Source organism: Paroedura picta, chromosome 2 (genome assembly GCF_049243985.1).
Source record: "Paroedura picta isolate Pp20150507F chromosome 2, Ppicta_v3.0, whole genome shotgun sequence".
NCBI lineage: Eukaryota > Metazoa > Chordata > Lepidosauria > Squamata > Gekkonidae > Paroedura > Paroedura picta.
In genome coordinates, this window is record NC_135370.1 from 41,784,989 (window position 1) to 41,810,912 (window position 25,924).

General features: G+C 47.0%; 1 protein-coding gene across 7 annotated transcripts in view; it reads left to right on the top strand.

Annotated features, from left to right (window-relative positions):
* KCNH7 (potassium voltage-gated channel subfamily H member 7) overlaps positions 1-25,924 on the top strand; it is a 372,812-nt gene that overhangs the window by 240,929 nt on the left and 105,959 nt on the right. For 3 of the 7 annotated variants that reach the window (XR_013228058.1, XM_077319889.1, XM_077319890.1), the window contains exons 4-8: positions 2,442-2,474; positions 16,502-16,930; positions 20,195-20,215; positions 21,293-21,316; positions 24,194-24,408. Coding sequence is in view for 6 of the 7 variants with exons in the window: in XM_077319889.1 (XP_077176004.1) it covers positions 2,442-2,474; positions 16,502-16,930; positions 20,195-20,215; positions 21,293-21,316; positions 24,194-24,408 (722 nt within the window). In the remaining variant the exon portion in view is untranslated. The remainder of the gene's footprint in view (positions 1-2,441; positions 2,475-16,501; positions 16,931-20,194; positions 20,216-21,292; positions 21,317-24,193; positions 24,409-25,924) is intronic. The other 4 variants (XM_077319893.1, XM_077319892.1, XM_077319894.1 and 1 more) reach the window with 4 other exon arrangements.

The following is a 25,924-nucleotide window of genomic DNA, read 5'->3' on the forward strand; positions in this document are numbered from 1 at the left end:
GCTTTGAGGGCTGCAGGGAACCAACTTTTGGAGGCGGTGTGCTGTGGAATGCCATTAGACAGCGCATATGAAGCTGCCTTATACTGTGTCAGGCCCTCAGTCCATTAGGGTTGGTATTGTGTACTCAGACAGGCAGCCATCCTCCAGGGTCTCAGGCACAGGACCTGGTCCTTTTGAGTCCTGGGGAATCGAACCTGGGACTTTGGACACGCAAAGCAGAAGCTCTTTCATGGAGCCCAAGCCCCTCCTCTAACTTCTGGGTTCCCTGTGGCGTTCTTGTCTTGCAGGGACATCTGTTTGAAACAGAATGCTGGACTAGTTGGCTCTTTCACTTTGGGTCTGATCAATCCAGGTTCCTCTGAAGTTATTTTAGGACTCGGTTCACTGTGTTTAGCCAAGCAAAGAGGTCCCCATTTCAACTTGCCAGCAGAGGAATTTGAATTTGCCGTTTCTTTGCTTCCAACATCTGTTTAAGGATTCTGTGCGGTCCACATCTGCTTGGTTCGCTCAGGCACATTTCTCAGGCATCTGTGGTTTGACAGAGATGTTACATGGTCACCATTTATTTTCACGCGCAGAGGTTTGTTATTCTGTGCACACCACAGAATCAAAGAAGCAGAACAGCCGTTGGCTGCCTTTGTAATCAGAGATACTCGAAACTTGCTGGGTCAACTCCCATGTTGCTTGCTAGTCATAAGCTGAGAGCCAGCCCTTCAGCAGGTTGTTTCTGAGGACCGAAGCCTGTCTTTTCTGCCACTCCTCACACGTAGCATGGAGTTCCTTCTTGTACAAACCCACCAGCACTACTTGGTAACCCTGACACTTCCCGTCCCTCACTCAGGCCCCCACAGGTCCCTCTCCCCCACCCACCGCCTCAAGACTGCCTCCCCTCAAATCTCGTAATAACTCCATAATGGGCAAGCTGTGTTCTTGCAAAGAGTCACTTGAAATTTGGAATGGCAGAGATTTTAGAATGACCATTTAAAGAACACGTGGCTTTTCAACATAGCGCGGTTAAGCCAGCCTGGTACAGTGGTTAGGAGGAGCAATGTCTAATCTGGCAAGCCGGGTTCGATCCTTTGCTCCTCCTCCACATGCAGCCAGCTGGTTGACCTTGGGCTCGTCACAGCCCTGATAGGGCTGTTCTGACCAAGCAGTGATATCAGGGCTCTCTCAGCCTCACCTACCTCACAGTGTGTCTGTTGTGAGGAGAGGAAAGGGAAGGCGACTGTAAGCCACTTTGAGACTCCTTCAGGCAGTGAGAAGTTCTCTTCCGTTCCCATCGGATGAAGAAGAAAGAAGAAGAAGAAGAAGAAGAAGAAGAAGAAGAAGAAGAATTGGTCCTTATATGCTGCTTTTCTCTACCCGAAGGAGGCTCAAAGCAGGTTACATTTGCCTTCCCTTTCTTTTCCCCACAACAGACACCCTGTGGGGTGGGTGAGGCTGAGAGAGCCCTGATATCACTGCTCGGTCAGAACAGTTTTATCAGTGCCGTGCGAAGAGAACTGGGCCCTCAGGCTGAGCAGGGGTGGGGTGGGTGGTTTGGGTGTTTAGAATTCTCTAGGGAAGCGATCGCCGTCTGTTTTAATTGTGACAAGGGGTGTTTTTATGGGTTTTTATGGATATTATTGTTTTATAATTGTAAACCCTTGCGAGACCTTTGGAGAGCGGAGGTATAGCGATCGAAAAATGAATAAATAAAACCCAACTCTTCTTCTCCATAGTCTTCAATGGTTAGCCCTGCAAGTCTGCCAAGACTCTCAGTGGAGAGATCAAGGAGACCAAGCTGGCCTCCGGTCCATGACTCTGTCCTCATCCCAGCTGCTAGGACAGTCCGAGTGTGGGAAACCAGCGTTAAATTAAGTGTTATCGGCATCTGTGGTTTGGCTCCCCTGCTGACAGCTTTTCAGCTCAAGAACCGCATCAGTGGTCTGCCGGGCAGCGGTCTGCCACGGTAGGGTGGGTTGGCGAAAACGGCCCCTTCAGTCCTGCAGAAATCCTCCGCCGAATCCAATCGCCGAATCCAATTGCAACTTTACCTTTATTTTCCCCCCAGGTTTTTATTTTAGACATAGAAAAGAAAAAAAAAATAAGTGTCATCACAAATACAGTGTAAAAAAAACCCCCAAAAACCCAAACGACAACCACAAAACAAACACAATATGGTTAACTAAACACACAAAGTAACTTATTTACATACAATTGTTGAAGAGGTGCGGTGGAGCAAAATCCGAAACCGGAACGTTGTATTCAGAAGCCAGAAGTGCCCTTCCATTCCCCGAGAAAAGAGAGAGGCTGAGATAGCCTTGATGGATCCACATAGGTTGTTTCACGCCGTTAAGCCTAACCATAGAATGCTCTTTAAATTTAACTTGTGTTGTTGTTTCTTTCCCCCTTTTAAAATGATTGCTCCCTGTAAATGCAGTTTACTTGTATTTCAGATGGTAACAACCTTTCAAGAGGCTCTTCTTCAGGTAATTCTCCCCCTTGAAATCCTATTTGCGCCACTTCTGCTTCTTATGTCCCCACGTCTAGACCGGCTTTCAGAGCAGTGTTTCCAAACCGCCCTGGTTTTGTGGAATCTATTGAATTGGCTTCCTGCCACCAGAACAAATGGCCCACCAAGCTGTCAATGATCACATAGGCCGGCTTGAGCTGCATTCAGCTTGGTGGGTCAGAAATTGTGTTAACCTAGACCTTGTCGATCTCCCATCCTGAGAGGGCTCAGAGAATAAATTTGAATTGAACTTTGCTATTGTAGATTTGCATGCGTATCTCTTTCAGGGGCCACTGCATTGGAAGAGGTGTGATGTAGGTCAAGGGGATGTAGGTTTCTCCCTCTCATGTCAGAAGGAAGAGGCAGAGATTTTGGTGGGCTGAAGATCAAGCACATGCTGTTTTTTTTAACAGTCTGATCCGAATGGCGTACAACATCAGCATGGTGTAGTGCAGGGGTAGTCAAACTGCGGCCCTCCAGATGTCCATGGACTACAATTCCAATTCGCTGGCAGGGGCTCATGGGAATTGTAGTCCATGGACATCTGGAGGGCCGCAGTTTGACTACCCCTCGTTTAGCGGTTAAGAATGTCATCCTGTAATCTAGGGAACCAGATGGGATTCCGAACTGCTCCTCCACATGCAGCCAGCTGGGTGACCTTGGGCTCGGCACAGTTCCCAGAGCTCTTTCAGTCCCTCCTACCTCACAAGGTGCTCGTTGTCGGGAGAGGATGGGAAAGCAATTGTAAGCCCCTTTGAGAATCCGGAAAAGGTAGAGAAAAGTGGGGTATAAAAACTCCAGAAGGAGTCTCAGAGCGGTTTATGATTGCCTTCCCTTCCTTTCCCCACAAGAGGCACCCTGTGAGGGGGGAGAGGCTGAGAGAGTTCTCAGATAAACTTCTCTGTGGGAATAGCTTCTAACAGGGCTGTGACTGGCTCAAGGTCACCCTGCTGGCTGCATGTGGAGGGGCAGGGAATCAAACCTGGCTCACCAAATTAGAAGCCGCCACTCTTAACCACTAGACTTTGAAGATGATGTCATTTTGTTGGGAGGGAGATGAAATGATTGCGCTTAAGCCTGGTATACCAGATCAAATATAAAATTACATCTCATCGCTCCATGTTTTATTTTCGTCAGTATGTTTGTTCATGAAAAGTTGCTCCACGTGACTGTGTTCATGATATTCCAGCTGTTGGTCTTGTGGGGAACACATCTGTCATGTGACCTCCATGTGATCTATGGATATTGTTTGTCTATAGGCCTTCCTGTTGCCTAAACCTTTGTCTAGTTATAGAAGGTTGGATTTAGAGTCCTTTATTGGCCAGCAGAAGGGCTGTTCCATTTTAGCGGGGGTGATTGTTTGCCAGTTCTGTCTTTCTGCTGCCAGCCTCCACATTCCCCATACTGTTCTCTGACCCCGCCACCAACATGAACAACTTTTGTGGATGTCTAGGAGTTATAATAGCCACGATATATGGAAGCTCCTGGACTGTCCATGGCATCATCAGATATTCGCAGCAGGTGGAACTACATATTATTATATTAAAATAATTCTTATTGTTTTAATAAAAGGCATCCAGTAAGGCTGGAATTTGATGGGAGCATGCACATCTGGGTGGGGGATTCTTAACTTTTGGGGAGTTTTTGCCTGAGTGATAATACAGTTCTCAGTTCTCAGCTAGTCTGGAGAAAATGTCCTGTCCCTTGAATAGAGGTTTAATAGGATGCTATTTAGCACCGGGTATCATTTGCCTCCTTGCCATGAAAAGCTTTAATTGCCTATTTCAACACATTATACCTCTCCTAAAGGAACGGGACATTTTTTCTCTAGGTCCCACTTGATAATCTTTAACAAGCCGCTTTTACCTCCAGTAAAGGGGGAAAAAAATCAATGGACTTGGAATTTTTCCCAGCAGGAATTAAAGCAGCTTTGGTGGAGACCATGAAGGGAAGCTGTCCTTGTATTTCAGACCCAGGAAAAACAAAACAAATGAATGACCAAATGTAAGAGAAAACGAATGCATGGCAGTGTTTTTGTGGGAACAGCCAAATTGAAACCAGAGAACATACTTTGCTGCCCCGGTTCCCTTGTGGGAGCACAGATCCAGGGCGGACGAGGTGCACTGCGCCAAATGCTCCCCTATGCAAACTGCATATTGTCATTTCTTCACTGAAGGGTTTGTGCCGGGCTGCAGGCTGGAGTTTGAGCCAGGGCAAGTTGCCCCATCTCTTCCTGTTCCCACAAAAGGGAGCATTTGGCCCAGTGCATCTTGTCCGCCCTGGATTTGTGCCTCACAAGGGAGCTGGGGCAGTGAAGTTCCCAGTGTGGAAATGGTTCCACTGTCCGGCTTATGCAGGTATTCAAGGCAAATTGATCTACCCAGTGCTCCAAAAGTATCCAAAACGTCTGGATGCAGAGCAAGCGAAGAGGCTATTTAAGTGATGAGACCCCCCCCCCCCCAAGTAACAATTCAGCCTGCCAGGTTTTGCACTGCTGCCATCAAAATACGAAGTTTGGAAGAAAGATAATTTTAAGTTTTGCTTTGAAGATTTGTCTCAATTGTAGTATAGCTAATGACCATACTGTTTTGGCCTCTTATGATTTTATTTATATAACTTGGTCTGAATTACTGTAATAATTGACTGACTGGATGGATGGATGGATGGATGGATGGATGGATGGATGGATGGATGGATGGATGGGTGAAAAATATTTTTTGTTAGACTTGGATGGCATACATTTGGAGCTTTATTTGAAAAAAAAACCCAAAACTTGTAAGGAGATAAGTGGAGTCTTCTCTGGGTAGTGAGCTATAAGATGCCAATGGTAAAGGAGCAATTTGAGAAAATCATTCATTGCTGTGAGTTACTGGACTCCTTTAACACAGAAAGAAGATCACAGAACTGTCTGTATCCATCAGGATTAATTTATTGGGCTGAACAAGACCACAGAACAGATGAGTTATGTGATCATCTTGGTTTGGCAACCTGGGAAATCCTGCGTGGGTGTCAGCAAAAGAAGACTCGACCTTAGCATATAAGACAGAAAGTCATAGGAGTGTGAACCTGAAAAGGAGGAAGGGTTCAAAACAGCCAAAAAAATTATTGGGTATGCCCTTAGCAAAGAAAAGGAGGGAGGTCAACTCAACAAAGGGAGGTCTTTTTGGAAGCTGTTAAAATTCTACCCCCTAAAAAAAGGAACATTTTACAAGATGGAAAAATGTGTCATTCAGGATCACATTTACTGCTCAGTAGACAAGCACATCCTGGATAATCAGTGTCAGTTTCTAGAGCTCCCATACAGCCTTTGTGGTGTCACATTTTACAGTCTCTTGTTCAAAAGTTCCATTTTTTCCTTATCAAACAAACAAACAAACAAACAAACAAAAAACCCATAGCATTAATGATAGGGTAAAGCCCAGAGGAAAATGAATCAGACTGGAGAATGTGGGAAACCTCAGAAAATGCACTGGCTTGGGTTCAGACGCATGTTTCCATGGGCACAGAGGGCAGTTGCTGTGCTCCAGGGTGGGAAGTCCTTACACCCCCTGAAAGGTTCATCTGGAGCCAAGTTCTCCTTGCTCATTTCTGGTACGTCATCGCAAGTCCCTGATTGGATTGCCCTTTGGGAAGTGTAAGCAATGGCTCCTGGACTGAGCCAACCCCAGGCCTCTCTGCCTCATTCAGAGGGGCGATTGGGAAGCCAGGCTTTCTCAGCCAGCTGGCCCACTGCCTTTGGCTCCGTCCGTTCATCAGCAACCCCCATTGTCCTCATCATATTGCAAAATGTGATAACCCAGTTACAGACCAGGGTCTTTCGTCTTTTACCCTACCTGGTGGAATGAGCACCCGGGAGAGCTGAGGGCACTCAGTTCCTCAGGTCTTCGGTTGAAGCCAGCGCTATTAGATCTGGGGCCCCCACTAGTTAGTCAGACCATCCCCACCCCCATAGCCCCTAAAGCACTCTTTTATTAAAGGTCTGTTGAGCCGGGGGAGGTGGGAATTTTCACCACTAAGGGAAGGTTTTATTTAGAGAGGCAGTTTGGTGGAGTGGTTAGGAGTGCGGACTTCTAATCTGGCATGCCGTGTTCGATTCTGCGCTCCCCCACATGCAACCAGCTGGGTGACCTTGGGCTCGCCACACCACTGATAAAGCTGTTCTGACCAAGCAGTGATATCAGGACTCTCTCAGCCTCACCCACCCCACAGGGTGTCTGTTGTGGGGAGAGGAATGGGAAGGTGACTGTAAGCCGCTTTGAGCCTCCTTCGGGTAGGGAAAAGCGGCATATAAGAATCAACTCTTCTTCTTCTTCTTCTTCTTCTTCTTCTTCTTCTTCTTCTTCTTCTTCTTCTTCTTCTTCTTCTTCTTCTACTTCTACTTCTACTTCTTCTTCTTCTTTAGGGGTTTTATATTGTTTTACGGGATTTTAGTGTTGGGACAACTATTGTTACCCACCACAAGCCTTGCTTGGGAGTGGTGGGATACAAATTAAAATATACAAAGAGTTTCATTCGCTTTTTAGTTTATACTTATCCCTATCCAGCTTGATAGTCATAGAAGCCTGAGGGGTACGTGTAGACGAAGCTGCGAATGAATCTGTTTGTATATTTTGGAAAGCTCTTTTAAGAGTATATTGTCTTGAATATTCAAGCATAGGAATTTCTTTTAGTGCTTAAACATCTCCATGCAACCCCTTTTTCTTAATGTATAATGCTCTGGAGTCCACCCTCCAAAACAGCCATTTTCTCCAAGGGAATTGATCTCTGTCACCTGGAGATGTTATAATTTCAAGGAATCCCCAGGTCCCACCTGGGGAGTGGCATCCCTATCTCTATGTTCAATAGATTCCTCAGATGACCATCAGGGATGGCCTGTCCACAAGCATCGAGGAGAGCTGCTGCCATGACCAGCCTCCCTGGTTAGTATTTGCATGGGAACCCCCCCCCCCCAGGCATGCCAGGTTTGCTGCCCAGAGCATTGGCAAATCACTTCTGTTCATCTCTTGCCTTGAAAAACCTCCAGAGTTGCCATAAATCGGCTATGGCTGGGTGGCAAGAAAAAGAAAAGGAGGAAGAAGGCAGAGAGAAATACAGTTTACAGAATGCCTCATCCAGACCCCTACTTAACACACGCTCTAGAACAGGGGTAGTCAAAATGTGGCCCTCCAGATGTCCATGGACTACAATTCCCATGAGCCCCTGCCAGAAAATGCTAGCAGGGTCTCATGGGAATTGTAGCCCATGGACATCTGGAGGGCCACAATTTGACTACCCCTGCTCTAGAATCCCAGCACCCTCAGGGCCTTTGAAAACCTATTGCTGTCTTTCCCCAATTTTTAAGACTGAAGAGACTTGTGTTGTCATCTCGCTTCGTTTTGCACTCAGAAAACAGAGGTTGATTTTGCCCTTTTGACCCCTAAATGATTAAAAGCTTTAAGCTCCGCATGAGTTCCGTGCTCCCCTGTCTCTGATTACCTGTATTTTGGGAGGATTCTATGGCACAAAACGTGTATTTGCCAGAAACCCAGCAGCGAGGGGGCTGACCCTGGGATCCTTCCCGCACAGCAGGCAATTTCACCCAGATATAAAGGAGGCTCAAAGCATCTTTTTTATGGAGCGGATCAGATTCCAGACAGCCCGTTTGGAAGGCTTACCAGAGAAGTTTGAGTGCTGCTTGTTGTTTCCGCACGTGTTCTCTGCGGCACTATGTATCAGGAAGTACTGCCAAACCACTTGTAAAGGACGCCTCGCTCTTCTTGGCTCCCTGTAATTGTGGGGGGAATTGGGCAGTTTTTCTGCAAGTCTTTCACTATTGGAACTGCTGAGCAGACCCAGCTGGGGAGCAGATATTAGCAACGGAGGACTTTTTAAAGAAGATTGCTGTAGATTTCCATCTGCTCGTTTGGAGGTATATTAATCCCCACTAGGGGGTTAGAGATGTCTATTCTTCACGGTTAGATCTTTTCAGCCTCGGTGATCCAGAGCTTGAAAGTCTGGTGCGAAACCTTCCTTCTTGAAGCCGGGTATGACTGGCAGAGGCTTTCAAAGGAGAGCTACACCCTTCTAAGTGCACTGAAGAGAATGGACATAGAAGGGAGGAACAGTTATGAGAATGGTACCATGAGATGTTATCAGGTGGATATCTAGACAGAGGAAGGCTGGAAGTATCCAGCGTGCTTTGCCAGGTGCTTCCTGTTTACAGTAATGCTAAGGTTGCCAGCTCTAGGTTGTGAAATGCCTGGAGACTTTGGGGTGGAGCTGGGAATGGGTGGGATTTGGGGCAGGGAGGGACCTGAGTGGAGTATAATGCTGTGGAGACCATCCTCCAAAGCAGCCATTTTCTCCAGGGGAACTGATCTCTGTTACCAGGAGATGAGCTATAATTCCAGGGGTTCCCCAGGTCCCACCTGAGAACTAGCATCCCTAAGTTGTGCAGTATAATTATAGCCATCCCTACCCACCATGTTGGGAGCAGAGTTGACTGCACCCAGCAGGCTGATCAGGTGCAATCGATCGATGTCCCAAATCAAACTGGAAACAAGGGACATGTGTCTACGCTCATTCCCACAACCTGTAACCATACCCTACCACAAATCTCAAAGCCATCTCTCCAGTAGCAGTCAGGACTAATCCCAGATTTTGGGGAGCCTTGGACAAAAAAGACCCAGGGACCCCTCCAGGACTCCCCTCACGCCTCCTTTCTCACCCTCTGACCCCTATGCCTGTGTATCCCTCTGTTGCCCATCCATGAGCACTCACAGATGCCTGCACCACTCACATGGCCATTTCCTCACAATGCTTGGCAGTGCATACAGTTGGGTGCAGGGATGGAAGAGTACTTGGAAGCAAACATGTTGGTGAAAGATAGGTGGGCAACAGGGAGGATGTGTGATCAGTGGCAGCTGGCCCTGGCAGAAGCCATGAGCCCCAGCAGCTGTCCCATCTCAGGTATGAAGGCACTGCCCTTGTAGTAGCCAAGTCAGTAGACAACTCCATGCTGGCTCTAGGACAGGCTTTCTCAACCAGGGTTTCATGAAACCCTCAAGTTGCTTGATGGCCCTGGAAGGGCTTCCTGAAGGGGTGAGAAATTTTTATAGATTTTTTAAATTTACGATTACGATAACATTTATTGTATATAGCCAAAGGCCATTACAAAACAATATTTTGAATTTGTTAAATATTTAGAAGGGGATATGACCATATAAGTTCATGTTGACCTCCCCCATGGCCGTATTCTGCACAATCAGGCCACTTCTGGGTTTCTCAAAGCCTGAAGAATATTTCATGGGTTTCTCAATGGGGAAAAAGTTGAGAAAGGCTATGCTAAGGGATTCCATGTGCTATTATAAATATTGTTTTGAGCCCCAGCACAAAAGAAAGTAGAGATGAAAGACAAAATCAATACCATGAATGGGTATGCCTACATGACCACTATCTTAGGTTCTTGGTTGTTAAAATGTAAGGGATGAACTTAAAAACGCAGAAAATGTCTCCCAGAAAAACAGCAGGAAATCAGTCAGTCGACACTATCCGGCTCTTACATATTATGTTATCCTGCTTTATAAACCAGGGCTGAAACCCTGTACATTATCACAGGGGAGAAATGCCCATTAACCCCCGTTAGATTTCTTTCAGAATAAAAATGCAGGTGTAACCTAGTCATGAAAATGAATGAGGGCAAGGAATAGGATCAGGGTGTATGTGAAAATGCCTATGCAACTCCCATTCATTGGGAAGAGAGTCACTGAACTTCCAGAAATAGAAGGAATTTGTGTCTTCTTTTTAATATATAGAAATGAGAAAGAGCATCACTTTTTGACTGTTCTTAACAGATAATTCCGGGGTGTGTTTTTTGCTGCTGTTGTTTTTAAGGACAGCAGATAGCTGGGACATTTCCGCTTGAAAGAGTCCCGTCTTGCATTTGAAAAAGAACGGCAAATATAGTCCCCTGATTTTCTGTTTCCTGCCTGAAAGTATTAGTGGTGACCAACATTGTAAGTGTTCTTTCCAGCTGAGCTACAGATAGACAGCTAAATCAGCAACGTAGCCTAACATGGTCGCATTAACCTAGTGAAGCAGAAGAGACCATCTGTACCACCATGAATTTACTAAAATAGAACAGCGGTGAAGAAGGGGGGGAGAAGTAACCAACTTTTACCATGTGAGGAAATGCAAGGGAATTCTACGAGGGTCCCTGTTTTGTGAGTTTGCAGTACAGAGCAGAGACCTCCAGGAAGCAAATCGCTTAAGCTTTGATGTCATTAGCTTGCACAATTGAGTTACGCCCTTTTCGGAACTCAGTTTCGTACACGCTGCGAAAACAGCAGAATGTACTTCTCTCATTTAGTTTTTCTCCTATGGCTGATTTTTGTCACGCAGCTAGCCAAAAGCTTTCTTGGCAAAATGCACATTGTTAGATCTGCAGGTGCAGGTGGCATCCGGACAGCTGTAAGTACTGTCTGCGTCTCCTTATGGCACCTGTGAGAATGTGTACACCGTCATTCTTTGGATGGTACCAAGAGATCAGCATGTCTGCCCATATCAAATACTAAAGGACCACATTATAGAACCGTAGAGTTGGAAGCACCCATAGAGGCCATCTCGTCCAACCCCCTACTCCAGCCTTTCTCAACTTTCTTTTACCATGGAGAAACCCCTGAAACATTCTGCAATCTTCCAGAAACCCCAGACGTGCTGTGATGGTGCAGAATATGGTTGGGAAGCAGAGCTGTGTACATGGCCCACGCAGAGCCCTCCCCTTCCCACCCCCTCCAGGCCCATCGGCCATTTTGGGAGGGGAAATGAATCAAAATGACAATATATGGTCATATCAGCAAATAAATGTTTAACCAATTTTAAAAATATATTTAAAAATTCATTAACTCCCACCCATTCGGGAAACTCAAGGCCATCAAGAAACTCCAGGGTTTCACAACACCCTGATTGAGAAAGCCTGAGCTACTAAGTACAGGATCAGCCTAAACCATCCAGGCTAAGTATCTGTTCAGCTGCTGCTTGGAGACTGCCAGCAAGCGAGAGCTCACCACCTACCTAGGCAGACGATTCCCATTTGTTCTTACCTAACAGTAAAGATCTCCTGAACAGGCCCTTGACTTGTGCATTTTGCCAGAAGTGAGAGAGCCAGTTTGGTGTAGTGGGTAGGAGTGCGGACTTCTAATCTGGCATGCCGGGTTCGATTCTGCACTCCCCCACATGCAGCCAGCTGGGTGACCTTGGGCTCGCCACGGCACTGAGAAAGCTGTTCTGACCAAGCAGTGATATCAGGGCTCTCTCAGCTTCACCCACCTCACAGGGTGTCTGTTGTGGGGAGAGGAAAGGGGTGACTGTAAGCCGCTTTGAGCCTGAACAGGCCCTTGACTTGTGCATTTTGCCAGAAGTGAGAGAGCCAGTTTGGTGTAGTGGGTAGGAGTGCGGACTTCTAATCTGGCATGCCGGGTTCGATTCTGCACTCCCCCACATGCAGCCAGCTGGGTGACCTTGGGCTCGCCACGGCACTGAGAAAGCTGTTCTGACCAAGCAGTGATATCAGGGCTCTCTCAGCTTCACCCACCTCACAGGGTGTCTGTTGTGGGGAGAGGAAAGGGGTGACTGTAAGCCGCTTTGAGCCTCCTTCAGGTAGAGAAAAGTGGCATATAAGAACCAACTCTTCTTCTTCTTCTTCTTCTTCTTCTTCTTCTTCCTGGGTAGGCCCAAGTGAAAGGATTGTTCTCTTGGTAGCCCTCTGCATGTAACCATAGTGGGCCCCCTTGTGCTCATGCATTTTAAGAACCAGGCTAGATCATTCCTTTTCTCCCAGGCTTTTAAACTGAGCCTTTTAACAATGTGTGTGAGAGATAGACACCATGGCTACTAATCATGATGGATGTCTAGTCATTCCAATGCCAGAGGTTGTGTGACACTGGGGAACATGGGAAGGATAGTGCCGTTGCAGCCATCCTACTTGGGAGTTGCCTAGAGGTAGCTGGTTGGCCACCATGTGAACAGAATGCAGGACTGGATGGGCTTTGGGGTCTGATGCACCATGGTTCTTCTTATGGTCCTACGTTCATGGGGAGGTTGAGGTTGTGCTTTTTCACTGTGTGATGTTTTTTATGCCTTATGATCGGGAACTGCTCCAGGATGCATAAGGCTCAAGAGTGCAGGAGATAGCTCGCCCCTGTTCAAGAGAAGGGAGAAGTAAGAGCTTGACCAGAAGAAAGGATCCATGAGTGGACACGTAGGTTCTTGCCATCCTACTGTCTCGCTCCAGAGTGATGTGAGCAGGATGCATGCAATCCCAGCGGCCGGATGCAGGAGTGTTCCTTCTCCCATCAGGAGCCACATGAAAGTAGCAGCCGCAAAGAGCCTGGGGAGAAGTGGGTGAGCTTGCAACCTGAATGGTGGACATTGCAGATACACCCTCGTGTTGCCCCATCAGTTAGCCCAATCCTATCAGATCTCGGCAGCTAACCAGGGCTGATCCTGGCTAGTATTTGGATGGGAGACGCCCAAGGATTTGGGTGGTAGTTCCTCCCAGGAACACTAGGGGACAAGATGCAGAGGCAGGAAATGACAAGCCACCTCCGAACATCCCTTGCCTGGCTGGCCGACAACCCACAGATCTCCTGCCATGCAAGAGATAACCCTTGCGTGAACAGAAGCACGCCTGAATGTAACTCATGGGAGGTAGATCTCATGGATGTACTTTCCATCCAGGTGAGAAATCCCATGGCTGTAACCATTCTCAGTTAAGCAGCCGTTCTGTCTCTCTTTGCAGAAGGTATAATATCGCAAAACGTCTTCATTGTACTCTTCCTTGATGAATCGTGATGTCCCGAGATACATTTTGATGTTGGAGATAAATTAAAATGAGAAAGTGCTGGTAATAAGCCCAAATCAAAAGTAGTTTCCATCCTTATTAAACGTGACCTTTCCAGTCATAGGTTTGGACTCCTTTCTTTACCGTTCCAACAAATGTCTCCTGCTCTTCAATGCCATGTATCGGCAGAGTTATTAAAAATGTAACACCGTACTGTAGCTAGCAGGCACGATTATGGAGTATGTCCTGGTGGGTACAGCCCTGTTTCCCTCCTGCGGGCACCTGAGCAAATGGAGCTGCCTTGAGCTGAGTCAGATCATTGGGCCATCAAGGCCAGTATTGCCTGCTCTGGTGGGCAGCAGCTGTCACAAGTCTCCGGTGAAGGAAGGTCTTTTCAATCAGCTCCTGCCTGATCATTTTTACTAGAGATACTGGGAACTCAACCTGGGGTATTCTGCATGCAAACAGATGCTCTACCAGTGATCCACAAGCCTTCAAAACATCCCTGTACAAATGAATAGAAACCTTGGCCCACGTAACAATTGGATGTTAAAGCTATTTAAGCCACCGAGGAACAGCTCAGGTTTTTCTTCCTTGACTTTACAAGTATGCATGCTTGGTGTATTGGTTAAGAGCAGTGGTCTCTAATCTGGGTTTGATTCCCCATTCCTCCACATGCAGCCAGGTGGGTGACCTTGGGCCAGTAACAGCACTGACAAAGTTGTTCTGACCGAGCAGTAATATCAGGGCTCTCTTGTGGGGAGAGGAAAAGGAAGGAGATTGGAAGCTGCCTTGAGCCACCCTCGGGTAGACAAAAGTGGTATATAAGAACCAACTCTTCTGCAAGAATGAACCTGGGGATGCAAACCACGCTGCTCTCCATGCTCAACCTACACTGGTGCTCAACTTATGTCCTGAGATGTCAAGGGGGGACTAGAATCAAGCATGTATCTCTTATGGAAAGATTAGCCAATACAGTTCCTGGAACAAAGAGATGCTAGGGTCCAAGTTATTGTAGAAAGATGTCCTGTGATCTGAAAGTCTAATGTGTTGAGATCAGTGGGCGTGCCCTGAGCTAAACTGAGTTGAAAAAAATATGTGAGAAATACCTTACTGGTTCTGGGTATTATTTAAGCTGATTACAGATTCTGTTATCTAATTCATAACAGATTATGTTATCTAATCAGTACAGCAGTGCTGGAATAGAAGCTGATCACCCTCCCTCCCGCTTTTATTTGAGGATATTCCGTTACACCGATCAGCTGGGGCCGCCAGGAGCTCTCCGTTCCTGGCGGCCCCAACTGATCTTCTCAGGTCTGCATGCAGCGGTGGGAAACCTCCCCACTGCATGCAGATCCTGAGGACAGCTTCTGCCGTGATGTCCTTTAAACCCTGCCACAGCAGAAGCCCTCCAAGGTCTGCCTGCTATGGGGGGGATCTTTCCTTGCTGCACACAGATCCTTTAGACCAGGGGTAGTCAAACTGCGGCCCTCCAGATGTCCATGGACTACAATTCCCATGAGCCCCTGCCAGCGAATGCTGGCAGGGGCTCATGGGAACTGTAGTCCATGGACATCTGGAGGGCCGCAGTTTGGCTACCCCTGCTTTAGACAGATCCTGCTGTGGCTCAGTCACAGGTCTGCATAGAGCAGGGATAACTCTCCTTGTTGCAGGCAGATCCTTTAGACGTGCAGAAACCCACCCAGCCAAGTAGGTAGGAGCTGCCGGGTTCCATGCCATGCATCTCAGCATAGCTGAAGCTGGCTCCAGTTTCTTGCAACTCAGTTTAAACCAAACCGCAAGTAACAGGAGCCAGTCCAGGATCGGCTGGGATGCAGCAGTATAGTGAACTTCACATCACCTCGGCTCTGTGCCACCCCGGTTTAAACCAAGCTGCAAGCAACAGGAGGCAGCAGCAAGTCCCAGGCAGTTAAAGGGTCAAAGATCCCTTCCACTGCCTCCGGAGTCAGTTCACTCCAAGCCACAAAGTTGCACAGCTGGAGTGATGTCTGAGTCCCAGGCAGTTAAAGGCATTGAGATCCCGTTAACTGTCTCTTTCACTGTCTCTTTCACGGGTGGCTTGGAGTGAAGTCTGAGTCCCAGGCAGTCAATGGGGCTATTATCCCTTAAAAAGCCCAGAGAAAGTCCATTCCAAGCTACAAGGCTGTATGGTTTGGAATAAAGAAGAAGAATTGATTCTTATATGCCTCTTTTCTCTACTAGAAGGAGTCTCAAAGCACCTTCCAATCACCTTACCTTTCCTCTCCTGCCTCTCCCCCTGTGAGTTAGGCAGGCTGAGAGAGCCCTGCTATTACTGCTCGGGTCACCCACCTGGCTGCATGTGGGGGAGGTGTGGGGAATCAAACCTGGTGCTATTTACCACTACACCAAGTTGGCTCTCCCAGTCTGAGTCCCAGGCAGTTCAAGGGATCTGGGTTCCTTTAAGTGCCTTAGACTTATGGGACTCCCAGTAAGTTGGGATTTGCAGAGCACAATGCTCTTCAGGGGTCATACTCAGAGAGGCAGTCCCTCTGCTTGTTGGTGTAGTGGTTAGGAGTGCAGACTTCTAATCTGGCAAGCCGGGTTCGATTCTGCACTCCCCCACATGCAGCCAGCTGGTGATACCAGAGCTCTCTCAGCCTCACCTACCTCACAGGGTGTCTGTTGTGGGGAGAGGAAAGGGAAGGCGACTGTAAGCTGCTTTGAGCCTCCTTCAGGTAGAGAAAAGTGGCATATAAAAACTCCTCCTCCTTCTTCTCTTGTGTTCATAGAGCATTTAAAACTGCAAAGACACCCCTCATGTGTACCAAACCAGGATATAAATGGAAAGGAAAATATTCATGTGGATTGGAAAAATCTATTTCCTTATCTGCTTCCGCTTTCTTGCCGTTCAGTGTGTGCTTCTAATAAAGCTTTTCGTAAAAGCAAAATAACCAAGGAGTTACCAAACACACAATCAGTATTACCACTTTCCGGGTGCAGAATATACCAATCCTGTGCAGTGTTTTGCCCCCCAGGGATGCATGGCTTTATTTAACCACAGAGGCCCTTCGCCAGGTCTTCTCGCCAGCGTCTTGTTGCTAATATGCCCAGTGAGAATCACAAGAGACAACAAAAGCTAGCCTTTCCCCCTCATCTGGAAGATGATATTTTTCTTAACCTCTCTCTCTTTTTAAAAAATGTAGGCAGACTTTTTGGCTTCAAGCTTCCCGGGCTGAGCCTTTTGTCGTACCGGAAGCAGTCCTTGCCGCAGGAGGATCCCGACGCAGTCATAGTGGATTCTTCCAAGCGCAGCGACGACTCCATGGCCATGAAGCACTTTAAGTCCCCCACGAAAGAAAGCTGCAGCCCCTCAGAAGCGGATGACACCAAGGCGCTCATCCAGCCAAGCACGTGTTCTCCCCTGGTGAATATATCGGGACCTCTTGACCATTCATCACCCAAGCGGCAGTGGGACCGGCTGTACGCGGACATGCTGCATTCTAGTAGTGCCCTAACCCACACTCCGTCCAAGGAAAGCGTCTGCAGTATAAGGAGAGCCTCTTCGGTACACAACATAGAAGGATTTAACATCCAGCCCAATAATGTGTTTCGAGACCGGCACGCAAGTGAAGGTACAGTCGGAAATCAGTATCTTTGCCTCCCAATGAGAAACCGTGACGACGGCTAATGGCGATTTACAGCAGGGGTAGTCGACCTGTGGTCCTCCAGGTGTCCATGGACTACAATCCCCAGGGGCTCATGGGAATTGTAGTCCATGAACATCTGGAGGGCCACAGGTTGACTACCCCTGATTTACAGGACTGTCCCCAAAGACAAAATAGCTGGGATTCAGCTACTTAACTGGCTCAGGTTGGAATGTCTCCTGCAGTTCATTTGACAAGCTTGAGGGGCACAACACCAAAGGGGGCAGGAAACGCAAGGGCTCATTCCACACGGGTCAGATAATGCGCTTTCAATGCATTGTCAAAGTAGATTTTCAGGCCCACATAGGCAAATTCAGCTGCAAAAGCACACTGAAAGGGCATTATCCCATGTGTGTGGCATGGGCTACGATTCTTATTCCAGAGCTGAGTATCTGTTGGGTGACACCTCCAGCAAATGGGAGGGGAGGATGGGGGCCTGCTGTGACCTACAAGGCAGAGAGGTTCTTGGTTGTATCCTTTAAAGAATTTCTATTGTCAGAAGAGGTGCCCATTGAGCAGGATTTGATTACCTTCCCCCTCTGATTGCAGCCCAAAATACTCCCAAGTGCTGGGAGTTTTGAGGGCGGTGACAAACCCAGGAGCTGTATGTGGTCTGCAGCAGAAAGGAGGAATCAGCAAAAATACCCCTCCCTCTTTTTAGCAGAATCCAAGTGTGGGGATAGAGTGATGAATATGTAAGTGGATACTTGAAAGGGTTCCTGGGATTCACTGAAAGACATGGCACAGCTTTCCCTACTTGTTCACTCCCGTTGCTTTTATTGCATTTACTCCGAGAGCTGGAGGTGAAGCTGGTGGAGTCAGTAATCATTGGTCCCAATACTGGACACATCATTGTGGTGCAGAGCTGTGATCTGCACCTGTACAAGTGGAAGGTGGGCCTTTGAGGGATTTTTTTAAATAGGTTGTATTAAAAAGCTGATTCCACCTAACCTGCTGGTGGTTTTTAAGATTCAGAAAGTGACTGGGAGACAGCAAGCCCTGATTAGTGCCTGGAATAGATCCAAAGTCACATGACATAGCTACCTTGCCGAAGCAAAGCAAGTCTGGGTCTGGTTTTGTATAAGAGAGCTTCTAGGAACACTCTGTAAACAGACTTGAGTCCGTTGGGGAACCAGGAGATATTACAGTAAATAATAAATGTGTAAACTGTTTTGAAGGAAATTGTTCTTTCTGATATGTGCACGGAATGTTTCCCCATTGACACTTTTAAGCTGCTCTTGCATCAAATTCGCCAAACCCTTCTGAACTTTGATGGTTTAGGAGCAGTGTGGTGGTTCTATAGAAGAGACTGTGAAAGAAGTCTAGGAAGGGTTATGCAAGACGTCAGCTATTGTGTTTAGGCTTTTGTTAGTAGCCTGTAAAATAATCTAGATTAAGAGTGAACACCACCAATTTTCAACATTAAGAATTGGAAAGCCCTATGAAAGTTAGACAAGAATTGTTAGCCACATAATCCACAGGCTTCAAGCCTTAAAACAGGAAGTTTATAATTTAATTTTTAACTAGTTTTAAGTTGTAACTTAAGTTGTAAGTGTTTTTGTTTTGGAAACATATTGCTGAAAAATCATAGTTTACACCGGAAGAGCTGGACATTCAGCTTGGAAGGCATCCCTAAATTATTTAGTGCATTATTCTTTTATCAGAATGCTCACATGCAACGAATAGGGTGCGGCCTAGCCCAAGATCATATTTCTCAGTCCTACAAGATAGGATCCAGTAATCCATCAGCGGAAAGCACTGGTAGTGGTGGGTCTTCCCTGCTTTCCTCTCCCTTTTCATGCTGAAATTGGCAGCTCCTACCACTGGGGGGGTGTCTCTTGTGGCGCAGAGTGGTAAGCAGCCAAAATGCTGTCTGAAGCTCTGACCATGAGGCTGGGAGTTCGATCCCAGCAGCTGGCTCAAGGTTGACTCATCCTCCCATCCTCAGTACTCAGATTGCTGCTGGGGGGTAAAACAGTAATGACTGGGGAAGGCACTGGCGAGGCCACCCTATATTGAGTCTGGCATGAAAATGCTGGAGGGCTTCACCCCAAGGGTCAGACATGACCAGGTGCTTGCACAGGGGATACCTTTACCTTTACCTTCACCACTGGGGGGAAGCCATGGAGAGAGGGGAATAGACAAAATGACTCTCTCCCATCACCTGATGAGAAAAGAAGGGAAATTCCCTCTTCATTGCAGCCTAATGACCTAGTATGCTGTAGGGCAGGGGTCATCAACCCCCGGTCCTCGGCCAGGTGGCGGGCCGCAAAGGCCACGGTACCGGGCCGCCGCCAGCCACGCCTGCCTTCCCCCGCCAGCAGCAAGAAGGAAGGGAAGAGGCAGGCACAGCCGCCGGCATGGCGGTGACGCAAACACGCATGCGCGCTGTTGCCGTGCATGCGCGTTAGCGCCCCTAGTGGCAAAAACGCGCACGCGCAGTTGCAGCGCATGCGCATTAGCGCCATCTGGCGGCAATTGCGCGTGCGCGTTTTCGCAGCACCCGGGCCGTCGGCTCTTCCCTCACTCCGGAGGCGGTCCCTGACCTGAGAAAGGTTGGGGACCGCTACTGTAGGGGGATAAAGAAAAGCAAGGAGAAAGGGAAAACTAGTTTTCCGAGGTCAGAAGGGAGTGCTGGAGTGGGACGGAGAATTCAGAAAACATCCATGATTCCTGTTCAAGCCAATCTCTGGGTTTCTCACTGAAATAAATGTTACTTTAGTAATCCTCAGCATGTTTCCTTGGAAGTAAATCTCTGTTTAAGACATTCCCAAGCACCTGTGCTTAAATTAAGTTAACAGGTAAAAAGTAAGCACAGTTTATTGGAACTATATGAGATGAATGACACGATTGTGGCTGGGCTGATATATGTTCTGAAGGGAACGATCCTAAACGTGCCTCCTTGGAAGTCAGTTGCATTTCATCCAGTGGGGCTTACTCCCAGGACAGCGTTCTTAGAAAGTTACTGTAAATTTAGCCGGATTGTACCAGCAGTCAGTTGAGCTGAGCGAGTTCCACAAGATAAACATTGAATCGTTCAGCATTTTGTGGGGTGATAATTTAAATAAATATATAGAGTTGTTGTTGTTTTTCTTTTCAAATAATTCAGGGGGTTCTTTGAATGCCGAGTTTATTTTGTTTTGTTTTTGTTTTTATTTTCTTCTGTCTTTTCTTTGTTCTGCTGAATCTCAGACAATGGTCGCAATCTCAAAGGTAATGTAACTATATCAGATGTCTTTTCCGGTACTTCCCAAGCCACCCTTTTTTGGCATGTGAACTTGCCTGCTGTATGAAATGTCCCCATGCAACATTCTCATGCTGATCTCTAGGGAGCTGGGCACACTGCAGAGGCTTTTCTCTTTAATTATTTTGTTAGCAGGCTTTTTTTTTTTTTTTGCTCTCACTATATAACAGCAATAAGACGCCAGTCCGAAGAAGCTGTCAAGGAATGGCTGAGCAGTGAATCCGCAGTTTGTTTCGACAACGGCTGGCATGGTTTGGTTCACAGCTGGGGGTTACATCTAAGAACTGTTTCCCGCCACTGAAGGGAAGGCCATTTTTGCTGATTCTGCATTGTAACTGCAGCGTCCCCCCACCCCACCCCCAGTTCTTCATTCTGGTCCTGGAAGTCTCCCCTCACCTAAGAGCAGCATTCTGGAGTGCTCACTGGGCTGCTGTGGGCTACAGTGCTCCGGACCATGCCTTCCGCCAATGGAATGGAATTGCCCGGCCTTCCGCATCCCACTAATGCCCACTGCATTCCCCCAAAATGTTGCATTCCCCCAAAACCTTTGGGTCCAATCCTTAGAATTTCCATTGATTTCAGTGGCAAGGATAAGCAGACCGTCAACTGTGGTTCTTTGAAATCAATGAGGAATAACAGCGCTTGGCTTTGGTTGGTTGGGGCCCTCATGGATGAGACCTGGGCCCATTCCACACACTTAGGATAATGCACTTTCAATGTGCTTTGGCAGCTGGATTTTCCTGTGCGGAACAGGAAAATCAACTTTGAAAGTACATTGAAAGTGCATTATCTATTGTGTGCAGACTAGGCCCTGGTTTAACTGTGGATACCGCAGTTCCTCTGCAAGCCAAAGAACTACAGAAGCTTCTAAGAGATGGGGGGGGGGGGGGAAGACTCACAAACTGTGTTCTTAATGAACCATCCTACCGACGAGGCATTTTAAACCTGTTTCAGCATTGCAGTTCACACATGAAGAACAATTTAATAATCCTCTTGACCCATGTGGCACTCTTCACTTAATCCCTCTTTTGTCTCCTTAAAACCAGTTTCACGCTCCTGGATGGCAGGGGGTATGGCTTCAGCTTACTGTAGTCTTCAAATGTGCATGCATGGATTTCATTTCATGCCAAAGAGAGAGAGAAAATCCTTAACCACCTATGTTACAAGGCATCTTAAAAAGGCCATCTTTTGTATGCGTACATGGAATTTGATTCCAATTTGTTACATTTCATTGATTCGTCCTAACCGAAGCCTTTGCTAAATTGAATTCCTTACCATCACGTTTATATTCTAATTGGAAGGGCGGGAGCAGTGAGGAAGGGTTTCCTCAGTTCTGGTCCTCTGTATGATTTCATGCATGTCGCAGAAAGTTTGTGCCTTTGGTGAACTGTCTCCTAGCTGAACTGCATGGATTGCATGAGCAAAAGTCCATCAGCAGTGCCTCAATAGAGTGATTTATCATGTTCAAACATTCGCTTTCTATGTACGTTAGCAGTGGTTTAGATATAGTGTGGTGAATTTTTGTAAGTGCATAACGTTGCATAAGTGAATTTGATGGTGGTTACAAGTGTTTGATACTGTGCATTTTGTTTGTGTTAAGACCATTATTTTGGGTTGAAACAGACCTTCACTACGTGCAAGTAAATTAAAAGCCAGTGGGCTGGATCCAAACTAACCCCAATGGAATTAATCTTACAAAGAGAACTTTCTGGAAAGCGAGCATGGTATAGCAGTTAAGAGTAGCGACCTCTAATCTGGAGAGTTGGGTTTGATTCCCCACTCTTCCACATGTAGCCAGCTGGGTGACCTTAGGCTAATCACAGTCCTGGTAGAGCTCATCCCACCAAGCCGTTCTCTCAGAGCTCTCTCAGATGCACCTACCTCAGAGGGTGTCTGTTGTAGGGAGAGGAAGGGAAGAGGGTAGTAAACCACTTTGAGACTCCTTTGGGCAGTGAAAAGCAGGGTATAAAGCCTATCTCCTGTTCTTCTTCATCATGTTCTACATCCCCATTCCTACAGCAGCCCACTAAGAAGAAGGAAACTTGGTTCTTATATGCCACTTTTCTCTACTAGAAGGTGTCTCAAAGTAGCTTGCAATCACCTTCCCTTCCTCTCCCCGCAACAGGCAACCTGTGTGGTAGGTGGAGCTAAGAGAGCTCGGTGAGAATAGCTCTATCAGGACTGTGACTAGCCCAAGGTCACCCAGCTGGCTGCATGTGGAGGAGCGGGGAATCAAACCCAGCTCACCAAATTAGAAGCTGCCACTCTGAACCACTACGCCAAGCTGGCTAAGCTTCCCACTGTCCTCACAGGACTGGTGGGAGAGACAAGTGGGGGTCTGTACTGTGAGAGGGAAATGGGCAAGAACCAGCCTCCCCTCCTCTGCCAATGAAAGGGCTGTTCCAGTTTAACTGGCATTACACTGGTGGGATGAGACCTTTGGATCTGGCCCAGTGGGTTTGGATCCTGTGAACTGCCGTCTGCTTATGGTCATGGATCCCTCTTACCTTGACAAGAAGGCGATGGGAAAGATCCAAGAGTATTGTCATTTGCTTGAGGCATCTAGCTGGCAGACTGAGAGTGCTGGCGAATGCTCCCCTTTGTTAGGTTGTAGTACAAGCAGTGCTGTCACAAAAAGGGACCCATCGTTTCTGAGTCACAGTGATTGGCCAAGGACATCCTTTGTTGTCCACGACGTTGAGAGGGGATCTGAGCTTGGATTTGCTCTTTCTACATTGTGTTCATTAGATTAATCTACATTGTGTTCATTAGTTTTACTCCCTGGGGATGAAAGAATGTAATATTCCTCTTGTTTCTAGTTCCCCTTTCTTTTGTCCTTATAACCCAGTTGCTAAGAAGACAAGGATGTGACGGTGATTGACCAAAGACCTCCTTCAGCTTTACAATTTTTTTATTTATTTGTTTGTTTGTTTATTTATTTATTCGACTTATAGCCCGCCACTCCCACAAGGCTCGTGGCGGGTCACAACAATAAACCCCCCATAAAACCCCCTAATACAATAAAATCTTCTTAAAAAGCCGAACAACCCAACCTAACCCAACCAATCCAAACGGCGGCGACATTATACCACCCAACTCATAACCCAAGGAGGGAGTAAGAATCACCATAAACATAACCCTAAGAGGGAAGGGGGGGTCTGATCTACTATGGGGGCACTGGCCTCAACCAATCTCAGAATAAAGTCGAAATTGGGTATCCCTGCCCCCCAAAGGACACTAAGATCGTCCAATATGAACAAACTAGTGATCCCTGGTCCAAAAGAAGTATGTCTGGCCTCAACCGGGGCCAAGCCCTTATCAGTCATGACCCCGACCTGGAGGAATGAGCTCCTGGAAGAGCTAAGGGCCCTGAGTCAATTCTGCAGGGCCTGTAAGACAGAGCTCTTTCACCAGGCATTTGGTGAAAGGCGTCAACCAAACATAGTCTGGGCTCCCTCTGTATGGACATCCCTTCTCTGAAAACCTGAGACATGCTTAAATGGATTACATTGCCTATACAGCTGGCATGATTGATTTTTATGATGATGGTTTTAAAGTTTCATGGTATGTATTTGTACCTATTATATATGTTTTTATGAAATAATGTTGGAAGCCGCCCCAAGCCGGTGTGCCAGGAAGGGCAGGGTATAAATTGAAAAACAAACAATCATATGACAGAAGCATGTAATAATATAAAATACGTCAAAGTGGGTCTGTGTTAGTTCATATAAAAAGATAAGGGCACCTTGCATGCTAGGAAAGAGTCAGCTGTACCAATGTTGGTAGGTTCTACAACGGAAAAATGACAAATTCTGGCCAACAAGTCTACCAAATGCAGGTATCAAAAGACATGTTTCCTTTCTTGAGTTCACTGATATCTTCTTGAATCCTCATCATGACATTATGCAGCAATACTCATGTTTCCCCCTCCTCCTTATTTTATTTAGGTCCGTTCAATCATATCAAGTCAAGCCTATTAGGATCTACATCAGATTCAAATCTCAACAAATACACTACCATCAACAAGATCCCCCAACTCACCCTGAACTTTTCTGATATCAAAAGTGAAAAAAAAAGTTCATCACCTCCCTCTTCAGAGAAAACAATTATTGCACCCAAAGTGAAAGACAGAACACACAATGTCACTGAGAAAGTTACACAGGTAGGAACTTTCTTTGGCTGTATTGTTTAGATTGGCTCCATAAAATGCATATTTATTATTTTCTCTTTTCATTGTATATCCCTAAGCAGAAATGGTGCCACTTGCTTCATTCTTACTCTAGGGCAGTGGTCCACAACCTTTTTTAGGCTGCGGACTGGTGGGGGGGAGGGCGATCCGGCCGCCGCACATGCACGGCAGCCCATGCATGCGCATTTGCAGCCGCACATGGCAAAAACGTGCATGCGCGGACCTGCCGTGCATGCGCGTTTGCACTGGCAGCTGCGCTTCCCTCCCCCCCCCCATGCAAAAAGAAGCTTGCCGGGCCGCAAGCTAATGGGCTGCTTTGGCGGCCAATTTGCTTGTGGCCTGGGAAGTTTCTCACTCGGGGGGGGGGCGGGGAGAGGGAGCTGCAGCCCGGTGCCGGGGCCTTTGCGGCCCGGCACCGGGCTGCGGCCAGGTCGTTGGGGACCACTGCTCTAGGGCATCTTTTATCTCTAGGATAGGCTTTCCCAACAGGGGTTTCAGGAAACCATGGGGTTTCTCGATGGCCCTGGAAGGGTTTTATGATTGGGTGGGAGATGATTATTTTTTTAATTTATAAAAAAGATTATTGTGTGATATGAATATATATGGCAGGGCTTCTCAACCAGGGTTTTGTGAAACCTTGGGGTTTCTCAATTGCCCTGGAAGGGTTTCCTTAATTGGTGGAGTTAATTAATTTTCAATGTATTTTTAAAAATTTGTTAAACATTTATTGGGTGATGTGACCATATATGATCATGTTGACTTGCCCTCACCTCCCAAAATGGCCTATGACGGACCTGGAGGAAAGGGGAGGGGCCCCAGGTGGATGTGTATGTAGCTGTGCTTCCCAACCATATTCTACACAATTATGTTGCTTCTGGGGTTTCAAAGCCTAGAGAATGTTTCAGGGATTTCTCAATGGCTTATGTCAACCTGCACCCCAATGGCCAATGATGGGGCTGGAGTGGGTAGAAAGGGAAGGGGCTGCAGTCATTAAAATTTTTGCCTGGGGAGTTGATCTTTATGGTCTAGAGATGAGCCGTAGTTTCAGGCGATCTCCAGGCTCCACCCAGAAGTTGGCTAATCCTGGGTTGGAAATATTTCTGGAGGTTTGGACCTTAAAAGTTTATAATGCCTCTGCAGCCACCCAGCCAGCCACATAGCACACCCTGGTCTATTTCAGGTCCATAAAACATTGCAGAGAGAAGGTAAGGTTGTCAGATAGGTCTACATTCATGTTCTGGAATTCCACATTTCCTAGGTGTGCATGACCCTGCATAGATCGGGACTGCTGTACAAGGAGAGACCTCCTCTTAGAATTGCCAGCTTCTACCTGAGGCACTAAACCCACACCAAACCAAGAGCTAGTGCCTGTTGCATTATAGCACACAACGGGCTTTCCTACTAGTATATCTATAAATAAGTACTGTATTCTAGATAAGGGTTACTTTGAATATACCAGCCGGCAGGTTTTATTTTACAATTACTTTCA